Source organism: Corylus avellana, chromosome ca6, assembly GCF_901000735.1.
Source record: "Corylus avellana chromosome ca6, CavTom2PMs-1.0".
Taxonomy (NCBI): domain Eukaryota; kingdom Viridiplantae; phylum Streptophyta; class Magnoliopsida; order Fagales; family Betulaceae; genus Corylus; species Corylus avellana.
Window position 1 is genome coordinate 26,101,648 of NC_081546.1, and position 12,939 is coordinate 26,114,586.

At 34.1% G+C, this 12,939-nt stretch overlaps 1 protein-coding gene across 2 annotated transcripts; it reads left to right on the top strand.

The window, feature by feature from the left end:
- Window positions 1-1,720: 1,720 nt before the first annotated feature.
- Window positions 1,721-8,563, top strand: LOC132184114 (lupeol synthase-like). Of its 2 annotated transcripts, XM_059597620.1 has the most exons (19): window positions 1,721-1,770; window positions 1,993-2,190; window positions 2,854-3,039; window positions 3,173-3,262; window positions 3,401-3,598; window positions 3,798-3,882; window positions 3,999-4,165; window positions 4,251-4,439; window positions 4,550-4,663; window positions 4,931-5,050; window positions 5,140-5,262; window positions 5,364-5,462; window positions 5,632-5,688; window positions 5,777-5,823; window positions 5,914-6,057; window positions 6,381-6,558; window positions 7,299-7,379; window positions 7,659-7,742; window positions 8,187-8,563. In XM_059597620.1, exons 2-19 carry the CDS (start codon window positions 1,996-1,998, stop codon window positions 8,295-8,297), a joined length of 2,268 nt encoding a protein of 755 aa, XP_059453603.1. In that variant the 5' UTR covers window positions 1,721-1,770; window positions 1,993-1,995; the 3' UTR covers window positions 8,298-8,563. The 2 variants fall into 2 exon arrangements, with proteins under 2 accessions (XP_059453603.1, XP_059453602.1); XM_059597619.1 differs by lacking the exons at window positions 1,721-1,770; window positions 1,993-2,190; window positions 7,659-7,742 and having other exon boundaries at window positions 2,967-3,039.
- The last annotated feature ends 4,376 nt before the right edge of the window (window positions 8,564-12,939 follow it).

A 12,939-nucleotide genomic window follows, 5' to 3' on the forward strand; every position in this document is an offset into this window, starting at 1 on the left:
CTTGAATTTCAAATACCCACTTGAAAGTGTGCACAATGGGAACAACTAAGTGAGATGAGCACAAAAAATATCCAAACTAGGGGCGAGAGTGTGGCGACCTGTTTATCAAGACTTCAAAGCTAAAACCGATAAATTTTTCTCTAAATTCGATTAAAGGAATTTTTTTCAATTCAATCTATCAAATTGAGATATATTTAAAATGCATGTGAAAATCAAATATATTTTTAACACGTCAGTTTAATATACTGAATAGGAGATATGTGGTGATCTCCAAATTAACTCCAATTCTTTTGTGACTTCTTATGCCAATAAAATGCATGTGCAATAAGACTCTTAACCACACTTATCTCATAAACAGGTAATTGAGTCATATGCCCGGCAGAATTAGGAATTAGGATTGTTCTGTTAGAGTATGATTGCAGGAAAACTTAAGAATTGAAAATTGAAAAGAGAACTCATATGGAAAAATGATACGCTAATTATACCATGGGGTATAGTATGATGGGTAAGGAAGCTGAGAAATTAGAAGTTTTCTCACTTATGAGAACTCTCCTTTATTTAGTGAAGTCAAAACATCTTCTAAAATTAATCTATTAATCCAATGTTTGCGCCTTAATTACTCTAAGGGCATGACATTAGAAATCATCTCATCGTATAAATGTAAGATGGTTAAAATTAATTTTCTCACAAATTCTAAATATTTTGTATGGACATTTGTTGGAGAAAATTAGTAGAATATATATATATATATTGAGTCGCATCAGTGAAAAGTATAAGGTTTTGAAAACTTTGCTAAAAACTTATATGATGAGAACAATTAACACGTAATATTGTGACTACCTTGCTGAGAACGTACGGTATGCATGTTAGGTTGATAATGGCGCAAAATATTAGCCTCACGACGGTATATTTTATGTATATTTCTAACCCTAAACCACTCAAGTCTAAGAATAAGAATAATAAGTTCTTTGTTTCATATATATATATATATATTGGCCCATTCGGCCATGTGGAGCATGTCATCCACAGCCTAGAACAAATAAGGTTTACAATTGAACTAAAATGCTAGTATTCCCGTCATTTGATTCTTTTAAATATTTTAGCTTTCTGTTTTACTCAAGTTGCCATTATAAAAGTTGATAAAAATAAAAAATAAAAAAAAATCATAATAATTCTAACAGTGTGATATGATCGAGAGTGCCCTTGTAATAATTCTACTCTTAGGCTCTGTTTGGTACGTATTGAGCTTTGGCCTTTGTTTGGCCTTTTCCTGTAGCAAGATTTTTATTGATGTAAAAAAAACAAAGTAAAAATTTTTTGTATAAAAAAAAATATATATATATTTTGGAGTGATTTTTTTATTTGAATAATAGTAAAAAATGATTGATATAATGTAAAAAGTAAAAATATTGAAAATAAAAATAGTATAGAGCCATTTTTTGGCCATTTCCAAATTTGACAGTAGAATGTCGATCAAACAAGCAAACAGGAGAAGATTAGGTTAGGTGGATTTAAAATAATAGTAATAGAATAATCTATAGAAAAACATATATTAGAAGTTTGATTCCACTCACCAAGCAAACTTCTTTACCTACCACACGATCTCTTCTCCCCTCTCTTTATATATATACAGAGAGAAAATCTTCTGGCTTTCATGCATCTCAGTCGAGTGTTCTTTTCTCTAGACGTACGTGCCAGTACTGCCACCCTTTTGTTTGCCTCTGGGGAACAAACTCAGAATTTATATTCCTCTTAAAAAACACTTTCAAGGTACCTCTCTTTCTTTGTTATATATGATATATAAGGCCATTTCAGCTGCAAACACATGGCTAACTTCTTTTACCATGTTTTTGTGTTTGCTGCATAATTTCTTTCCGACACTGCAAATGATCTCTTGTTTCACATATATATATACAATATACTTGAAAATCATGTTGCATGTCTGAGTAGTAGTGTCGGTTAATATTTGTTACATTAATATATATAATATAGAGGATGTGGAAGTTGAAGATAGCCGAAGGAGGGCCGGGGCTGGTGAGCGTAAACAACTTCGTCGGGCGGCAACACTGGGAATTCGACTCTGACGCCGGCACTCCCGAAGAACGTGCTCAAGTTGATAAGGCCCGCCACGACTTCAAGAATAATCGGTTTCGGATGAAACAAAGCTCTGATCTTTTGATGAGAATGCAAGTAGGTTAAAGTATTTGATTAAATAATTAAATTTACTTTTTATTATGAGTTCAAATCTTTAATTAAATATTTTACGTGTTAGGTGATCTCACTTATTAAAAGGAGAATTTGAGTTCACAAATGAAACGAAATGTTAAGTATTGATTGTACGATTAAATTTATCTCTTTTTACCAACTTCAACTTTTAAAACAAGTGATAATTTAATTAACGATACATAGCTATATATCTCTACATGCATGCCTCTTCATTCTCATATAGTTTCTTTGAGAACCATGATAGGCTGTTAGTCTGTTACGGTTAACGTGCCATAGAAGTTACTACTGTTGGTGGTTACTTTCTATGTGGGTTGTATTTTTGTCAACATTGGTTTGTAGTAGATCGGTGAAAATGTATGAATTTAGTGAACCCACGTGTGTGTGTGTGTGTTTTAGAAACTAGTATTCTCAAAATTAGGTTAAAGGCACCTTGTCTGAAAGTTGCTGCAGAAGAAAATCAGATAAGAAAGACATGAGAGCCAAGTATGTTTACCTCATCGTCCCCGGTTCTTTGTATCAATGATAAGATCATATGGTTGTGATTTGTGTTAGGATCTAGAAAATTTTGTGAGGACTTTGACTTATTTTTCACTTGACATTTCTATGTTTGATATGGAAAACTCACAGCTTAGGAAGGAGAATCCATGTCCACCAATTCCAGCGCCAGTGGAAGTGAAAGAAACAGGGGTGATAACAGAGGAAGCAGTGATTACTATACTGAGAAGAGCATTGAGCTTTTATTCCTCCATTCAAGCCCATGATGGCCACTGGCCTGCTGAATCTGCTGGCCCCTTGTTTTTCCTTCAACCCTTTGTATGTTTTTTTCTCACCATTATGTATATAAATATTCTTTGTTTATTTTTCTTTCACTAAGATATAAGAATACCTATGCCTGCATAAATTGTTTGCTAAATCTAACTTAATTTCATAATATTATGATATATAGGTAATGGCATTATACATCACTGGAGGTCTCAATGCTATTTTTTCACCAGCACACCAAAAGGAAATTATTCGATACTTGTATAATCATCAGGTTTTATTCTTTTTTCTTTCTTTTTTTTTTTTTCTTTTTCTTTTTTTTCTTTTTTGAACATAAGTTTGTGTCTTTGAAGTCCTAGCTAGACAACTAAAAAAATTGGCTAATTTTTAAACTTGTGTATTTGTTGGATAGAACGAAGATGGAGGTTGGGGCTTCCATATAGAGGGTCACAGCACAATGTTTGGGTCAGCTTTGAGCTACATTGCCTTGAGAATACTTGGAGAGGGACCTGAAGATGGTGAAGATGGGGCTATGGCTAGAGGCCGGAAATGGATCCTTGACCATGGTGGTTTAGTGGCTATTCCTTCATGGGGAAAGTTTTGGGTCACGGTATATATGACCAATTGAAAGTTGAAACCATTACCTTCTGTTGGTTTTATCTAGCTGACACCTAAAATTATAGTCACAAATTGAAAATTAAAATCAATATTTCATTTTGTTTGCCAAGATTTCTTGATAATATGCATATGCATGAGTCTTATTGTTTTATCTGTCGAGTGAAAACTCAAATGTCTCATCTCATGTGAAGGTACTGGGAGTGTATGAGTGGTCAGGCTGCAATCCACTACCCCCAGAGTTCTGGCTTCTTCCTAAAATCTTCCCCATGCATCCAGGTTTTTTCCACTCACATCTTTTTGTTGGAAACCACATTTAATAAGATAAAGGTGTGTGTATCAAAGAGTTAGCTTTAGTGCTTTTATCTGATACTCAAGGTGTTCATTAATTATAGGCAAAATGTTATGCTATTGTCGCTTGGTTTACATGCCAATGTCTTATTTATATGGGAAGAGGTTTGTTGGTCCAATCACTGGATTGATTCAATCACTAAGACAAGAGTTATATAATGAGCCTTACCATCAAATTAACTGGAATAAAGCCCGGAATACAATTGCCAAGGTTAGTTGAATCTTAATCCTTCTGTATTTCTTTTTGCAATTATAAAGATTCCTGGTGAAATTACTCACCCATGTTGCTAATTTAGGAGGATCTCTACTATCCGCATCCCCTCATACAAGATATGCTATGGGGATTTCTTCACCATGTAGTCGAGCCAATCCTGAGCTATTGGCCATTTTCAATGATGAGAGAGAAGGCACTCAAAGCTGCCATTGGTCATGTGCATTATGAGGATGAGAACAGCAGATACCTTTGCATTGGAGGCGTTGAAAAGGTCAATAACTAGTGTGCTAGTGTTGCATATGCAATCAATATATATATATATATCAAAGTACTTGATATTTTCATTAATGAACTGAATTGTCAAGGTTATTTTTATTGCAGGTATTATGCTTGATTGCCTGTTGGGCTGAAGATCCAAATGGGGAGGCCTACAGGCTTCATCTAGGCAGGATTCCGGACAACTATTGGGTTGCTGAAGATGGCTTAAAAATTCAGGTTCTATATATATGATCACCCCTCGCCTTTCATCTAGACTAAAGAAGAGAATAAATAAGAAAATAGAATATTCTAACATGGTCTTATGTGGAACAAGAACAAACCAATTAATTATCACATCCAGAAACATGTGTTCATGTTAATGTAGTCACATATATACTTGAAGCATTTGCCCAAAAGTCAAGCCTGCAAAATCTTGGTCCATTTAAAATCAAATATTTTATTTTGAAATGTAGTAATAAATGATGTCTGGTTTATCTGATGTAGAGTTTCGGCTCTCAGATGTGGGATGCCGGTTTTGCTATTCAAGCAATTCTCTCTTGTAAGCTAAACGAAGAGTATTGGCCAACACTTCGTAAAGCACATGAATTTATAAAGGCTTCACAGGTCAGAAATATATGAGAAATATATGATATACTCCTTACATTGTTTTTCCAAAGATAATGCTTTAACATAATAATCATGTTATTTTCTAGGTTCTAGAAAACCCTTCAGGGGACTTCAAAGCTATGTATCGCCACATAAGCAAAGGAGCATGGACATTTTCCATGCAGGACCATGGCTGGCAAGTCTCTGACTGCACTGCTGAAGGGCTGAAGGTAATCCCTCAACTCTATCAAAATACATTACCAAAACTAAACATTCTCCAGGTTTCTTTCAAAGCATAATCTGACATTTGACAAAACCTTCTCTTTTGCAGGTTGCAATCTTGTTCTCACAAATGCCTCCGGACCTTGTTGGGGAGAAAATGGAGACACAACGGTTTTATGATGCTGTGAATGTCATTCTTTCTCTACAAGTAACAAGTCAACCTTTCAAATTCTATTTTTGACTCAGAAATTAAGGATACATAAAATGTTGTCTGGTTTCTAGCTAAATTATCCAATTCACTTCTGAAAATTTATTATGATTAACCTTTCCCAAATGCTTCACATGAATAATTGAAATTGTTTCAATTGGCACTACAGAGTAGCAATGGTGGCTTCCCAGCATGGGAGACTCAAAGAGCATATGCTTGGTTGGAGGTAACTTCTTAAAGCTTGACAATTACAAATCGTCATCTTTTATATACTCTGCACTCGTTAACATAATTTTTTGTATCTATTTTCTCAGAAGTTCAACCCCACAGAGTTCTTTGAAGATACCCTTATTGAGAGAGAGTAGGAAATCTTCAACACAACAACATATATATACAAAGCTATTGCTCATATTTGCTTCCTAACAACAAGGTTGTGTCATGCACCTTATAGGTACGTAGAGTGTACTTCATCTGCAGTTCAAGCTCTGACACTCTTTAGGAAGCTCTATCCCAAGCACCGGAGGACAGAGATAGACAGTACCATTTACAGGGGAATTCAATATATTGAAGATGTTCAAGAACCTGATGGATCATGGTAATATGTTTTCTTCACACATTAATTCTGCTCTATATTAAATTTGGAGAAAATGTTCGAACTCGATCAAAACATTTTCTTTAATATCAAATTGAAAATCAGTTGTCTCCATACACCTAAGATGATGTGACAGTAAAAAGCAGTCATTGATATATATATTTTTTTATAAGATCTGATCTAAGGGCTGATTTTCACTACCACATCATCAAATTTTATGGTAATTATATTACATTCTACTAAATAGCATTACTCTATAGGAAATGAATAATTAATATTTTAACCTATATTAAGCATTATTGAAGGAGAAAATATCATTTTTACAGGTATGGTTATTGGGGTATTTGCTACACCTATGGTACATGGTTTGCTGTAGGGGCACTGGCAGCCTGTGGAAGAACCTACAAAAATTGTCCAGCATTGCGCAAAGCTTGTGAATTTTTGCTATCAAAGCAGCTACCTGATGGTGGTTGGGGAGAAAGTTACCTATCAAGCCAAAACAAGGTATGGAACAGATCTATTCAGTTTGAATTTAGATTCCCGAGCAGTAAATATAAAAAAGTTTCTATTGAGTTCATTTGTCCGAACAAAGAAAGCGTTATCCAAGACTAGAGGCGGATACACAACACCTACCCCTGGTAATTTTTTTTTACAATAGAAAATTTTTTTAAATTTTTTTTAAAAAAAAATATTTTGATGCCCAAATTTTCTACTAGCTCCTATAAAATAAACTCAAATTTCATATCTTTGACACTTTTAGCCCCTATAAAACTCAGCCTAGCCCAAATTTCATCCCACAAATCAGAGTAAATTGAAGAAGAGTGTGTTTTACACTACTTTTTACCTACGAGGCTACAACAATTTTTTTTTTTTTTTTTGCTTGTTCATTACTTTTGGCTATTACTATACGCCTTGATTCTGTTCTATAAAGCCTGTGATGAAAGTTCTTCTGTCTAAACAGTGTGTCGTCTTTCACAGGCCGCATCTTCATTATATTTTATTATTTTATTTCTGCCCCTATTAAGATAAATTCTTAGATTTTTCACTCTCCAAGACCTGTTCAAACAGATGGGTCACATAAGAGCTCTCTCATAAATAGAGTCGGAATTACTAACAAGTCAGACAACAAGATTGTTGAGAATTTCTATCCCATAAATATGTATACTATATACGAAAACATATGACGCAAAAAAAAAAATGGAGAATGAAAGGAAAGAACTCAAGTTTGTTTCTTTGTGAAATAGGTTTGGACGAATATAGAAGGCAATCGTGCAAATTTAGTCCAAACCGCGTGGGCCTTGTTGTCCCTCATTGAGGCTGGGCAGGTTGGTGCATCATTTTCTCTTCAAATAGTCAACTATTTGCACTGCACTATAACATAGCATTGCTAATGCTGCATCTATAAGAAGACCAAAGAATATAATAATATTTCGTTATAGAAAGAAAAAATATTACCAAAAACTCTACGTGCATGCATATGAACAGAAAAATTAACATCATTTACACAAATAAAGCCAAGAAAGTATGAAGCTTAGATATTCAACTTTTAGGAAATACAAACATACCCATATGTTGATTTTGAATGTTTTCACAACTTTAATTAGGCCGAGATAGACCCAACACCAATTCATCGTGGAGTAAGAGTATTAATCAATTCACAGATGGAAGATGGTGACTTCCCTCAACAGGTAATTCATGTCTGTATATTTAGAATCCAACACATTTAGATAAGTTCACAAAGTTTTCCTACGGTCCATGCTATTAATTAATTAACATGTCTTTAAATTAGCAACGATTTTCACGTGCTTTTGAAGACATGTGTCAATTTAATGAGTAATGCTACTCTTCACACTAATGTATTTTAAATAGCTTTCATTTTCTCTAAATGGTTTACATGGAAAGCCACTCAAAACACTTAACTTTAGCTGGTATAAATTGAGTGTGATAAATAGGTGTGAAGAGTAGCATTTCTTATTTTCTTTCGATCCAATTTAAAGGAAAACTTTATCCATTTAAGTGTATGCAAGTTGGTACTTTTTTTTTTTTTTTTTTTCTTTATCAAAATAATTTTTTACTTATTAATTTATTTTTTCAAGCATGGTATATATATAATCGATGGCTATTGGCAACAGGAAATCACTGGAGTGTTTATGAGAAATTGTACACTAAACTACTCATCATATCGAAACATTTTCCCGATATGGGCTCTTGGAGAATATCGGAGGCGAGTTCTGTTTGCATGATAACCTGAATGCTTAAACAAATGATTGCATATTAATTGAACTTCAGGAGCCCAAGTTAGTTTGAAAGAGAATGGTCTCTCTCCAATGCATATGTACAACTTTCATTCAAAGTAACAAATGTTAAGAATGCTTACCAAATAAATGCAGAAAATTCTCTGCTACTTGAAAGGTGTAAATTATGTCGTAATTAGTTTGGTGTGAGACAAACAGCAACTCAATCATGTAATGCAATATAATATTAATATATGTGAGTGTTAAATGTGCAATATCATGCAATATAAACCTTATAGTTTTTTTCAAGTTTTTTTTCTCTTTTTGTTTCTCTTCTAAATTTTGCATGAGGACCATGTTGCATCAATATCTTTGCATATTCAACTTTCAAATAAAGCGCTTGTAATATAGTTATTTTTATTAAAGTATTAATTAAATAATTGAATTCATTATTTTTTTATCAATTTAAATAAATAAGTAGTGATTTAATATGATATTAGAACTTAGGTACTTTTGAATTTAAATCTTAACTCTACAAATTAATTTCTCATTTCAATTAAAATAGTGCATGTTGTCTTTTGAAATAAGTGGTAATTTGACACTTTCGATATTTTAAATTATGCCCTTCTTCCCAAAAAAAAAGAAAGTTCTCGTGTTCTCTTTTTTCTTTATGAGTTATAAAAGCAAACGTAAAGGTAATTTTCCTTTTTTAAAAAAAAATAGCAAAATCAGTCTATATATGTAAGTATGTAACTACATTGATTTGCAATAAGCTTCATGCATGTGGTATGCAAAAATAACAAATAAGTCACTACTATTAACTTATGTACAAAATCTTGGTGGATTCCGTTAGTGAGCCACGTTAGATTGAATTTTATAACGACACTTGTTACCCGTAATGCACATGACACCTACTTAGACCTGATATTATATATACTTATTTGAAATATTTTCTCTTCTTCCACTCTATTTCAACCAAAAATCTATTATTCATACCACATAATTATTTGTAAGCCTTAGCTAAATAAATAACCCAACAAAACCTAATAATAAAACACACTTCTTCATTAAAGTACTCTGTAACTATCAAATACAATAAATCAGAAATCCAAATACGTCTCTAAAATATATTCCCCCATGCAGCAGCAAAGTTTGGGTCCATTAATATTTAAAAACTATAACTTCAATTGTCTCGAATTCCAACGAATTAAACAAAAACAAACACAACACACTCATTGAAACCTCTAATTCTAATTAGACTCCAAGAACTCCCTCCAAGAGCTACCTGATCGAGTATCTCAACTCGAGGAACCACCAGCTAATTCTGAAAAAATTACAAGAAACAAGGATGAGCAAACAAAATTATTGTTTGTTTAAACAAACTAATTAATGTTTATTAAAAAATTAATTATTGTTTGTTTAAACATTAATTAATGTTTGTTTAAACAAAATTATTGTTTGTTTACAAGAAATGGGATTAGGGGATTTGTCAGTTTAAACAAACTAATTAATGTTTCATATTCCAAATTATTGTGAGTGAAAAACCTAAATACGACTCCAAAAGACACCTATTCAAATGTCTAGGTTTTTCACAAAGATTATGCGAAATAAGATCTAACCTAACAGTTAATATTCAACCAAATACAGACATGTAATGAACATTCAAAAACACAGATATTTGGTTACTAAGAGGAAACCATTTAGAGAACTCGCTAAATGTAAAACCTCGCCGAGGCAGCCAAACTCAGGAAATCAATCCACTATATAAGAAGAATAAGGAATACAAGAAGAATTACAAAACCTTTGCAATTAACTCTTCCTTGCACACGACAAGCGACCCACTTGACTTATACCGCAGTAGCCCTTTCAAGAAAATCTGGCACAATTCTTCTATAAGATTTCTTTTCACCGGAACTCCGATTGGCTTCATGTATTTAATCTTTACTCACATAAACTAGCACAATTTCTCTCTCTAAGACTCTGTTTTAGCTCTCAAAATACGTATATGTATTAGTCAAAACAGAATGTTTAAATAGAAAATAAAACAGAAATTTAGCAGCCATGTCCGGATAGGGATAAGTGGTTGTCCGGACACAGCTAGGGTTACATATGCGTAACCACATGGTGTCTGGACAGCCAAGTCATGTGTCCGGACAGGCCATGCAAAATGGGCTTGCTGGAAATTGGATCCAGACCCAACTTCTGGCAGTCCAGACATGCCCCTCAAATGCAGCTTGCTGGATATAGTGTCCGGACCCGGCTTTTGACGGTCCGAATAGGCCCTTCACATTAGACTTGCTAGATATTGTGTTCGGACCCGGCTTCTGACGGTCCGGACAGGCCCTTCAAGTGTTTGCTGGTTATTGGGTCCGGACCTGGCTTCTGGCAGTCCGGACAGGGCCTTCTAGAATCCTGCTTTCTCGAAATGCTAAGGTGCTCATTTTCAACAACTTACATGCAAACGGAATATGCCAAAACATAAACTAACAAACTCCCCCTTTGGCCATTCAGGGACAAAAAATTATACGTGAAAATGACACATCAACTCCCATTTTTTGTCTCTAAAGGACAAAAGGAAGCACACAAAAAATAATGGAATTCTAGAGTTAAAGAAAAACAACCAACCCATTAAATCTGAAATAAGGAGACACAATAAACAAAAATAGTCCCATCACATAATGGCATTCGATTTGTAAGCAAAGCAAACAAAAAATAAAAATTAGTCTTGCCAAAAACTGTCCTTGATTTGCTTCACATCTTGCTCCAAAGTCTTCAGGCGTTTGTTGATAGCTTCGATGCTTTGGCCTTGAGCTTGAAGTAAGTCAATTATTTTATTTAATAGACTGGAAACATCTGATGATCCCGAGGAGGACGCAGCTGGAGGATCTTGAATAATTGGAGCAACATGGTCAGCTGGAGCGAGAAGCCTATGAAGTTGAGCATTGGATTTCATCACTGTTGCTTTTCCAAAGTAACCTTTAGGAGATTCCACATGTTCATTTGCAGCAATTTTAGGCAATGTGGCTTGCAAGATCTTTGTGATGAGGCCGCTGTATGGTAAGGCAATAGAATGGTGTTCATGAAGCTCAATAGTCATGTGACCATTCAACACCATATGAGTACATAAACAGAACTCAACATGTCGAATGATGCCATATATCATCATTGCTCGTTCAATGGTCACATGACTATTTCGAGATATTGGCCAGATATTTTGCAGCACAATCCGGGTTAACAGCCTCTCTGGACCCCGCACATATCCAATGGAAATTTTGTTCTTGTCTTCGTCCCATACAAGCTCCCTACTCGGATTAAGAACCGCCATGATTTCAGCTTTAGTTGGTTGTGGATCGGTCTCCAGAAATGGAAGCAGCTACTCATTCATTAATGGAATCCTAGTAACTTCACTTATGAAATCAGGAGTGATAGTGAGAGTTTTCCCGGAGACCTTGGTCTTGAATGACGGGTCACCAACCAAGTCAATATCTTCGATGTTGTAGTAGAATTCCCGAACTAACCGAGTGTATGCATTAACAAGAATGAACATGGATGTCCATTGATTGGCCTGGAATATCTCATAAATGAACCGAAAGGGTTCAACTCGAAGATCATTTTGCTCCACTCCACGCTCAATCACAATATTGTGTGTCCAAATTTTGTCTTGTAAGATTGATTTTTCTTCTCGAGTGCGCTTCCTCATAGGTGTGGATTCCGACATTGGATACACCATTTTCAGCAGTCACACCCCAAAGCGAGGAAGTAAAAGACAAAATAATAGCACAAATTACTTGAAGTAGTTATTTTGTCAAAAAAAAAATGATATGATATGAAGCATGTGATCCCACAAATGAGGTATATGCACCATAAACAGATTCTAAATGTTGGACACAACAAAAATAACTTATTTCAAGATGAAAAACTGAGATAAATGCAAAAAGATTTCATTTAGACATTCTATCGAAAATGTGATAGGCATTGAGGTATTGATTATAACATTATGAAAAGATTTCATGAATAGTGAAAATACCTTGCCTAGGGACATCCCAACCAACATCTAAAGACCAATAACATTGAACTAGAGCAATTTAATTAAAGAAATGTAGCAAAATTGCAAAAAAAATCTTTGAGGCATTTTATCAAACACATGTTAAAAGATTTGGGCTTGGAAAACACATGTTAAGATGAGTAACCCATTCCTAAATACATCATAGTTTATGTATTTTGCTACAATCATATGAGAAAAAAAGAATTATCAATACCAATCAAGCAATTCGGAATATCACTTTGGAACCCAACATTCAAACCCTAGGATTTGATTCTAAACCAAATCTGAAAAAAAAAAAAAATAAATAAATAAAATAAGGTAAGAAGACATACCTTGTGTGATGGAAGTTTTGAGCCTTTAAGTTGAATGGTGGAATCACATAAACAAAATAACACAACGAAAAAAAAAATAAAAAAAAATTGAGGAATGAGTACTTCGGCTGAGAGAGAGAGTGGGGAAATGGGAGGAAAGAAAAGTTCAGGTTTTTTTAAAAAAAAAACAAACGCGATAGGCATGTCCGGACAGGTAAGTGCCGTGTCCGGACATCCTCCCCCTCAATTTTAAAACAAAACTAAAAAATAAAACTTTTTTTTTTTTAATTTAAAA

Bases quoted from the DNA above. Each gene is read 5' to 3' on its own strand.
- LOC132184114 (XM_059597620.1), top strand. From the start codon at position 1,996: ATGTGGAAGTTGAAGATAGCCGAAGGAGGGCCGGGGCTGGTGAGCGTA. The intron at 3,263-3,400 runs GTTTTATTCTTT...TTTGTTGGATAG, and splicing joins GATACTTGTATAATCATCAG to AACGAAGATGGAGGTTGGGG. The intron at 4,664-4,930 runs GTTCTATATATA...TATCTGATGTAG, and splicing joins AAGATGGCTTAAAAATTCAG to AGTTTCGGCTCTCAGATGTG.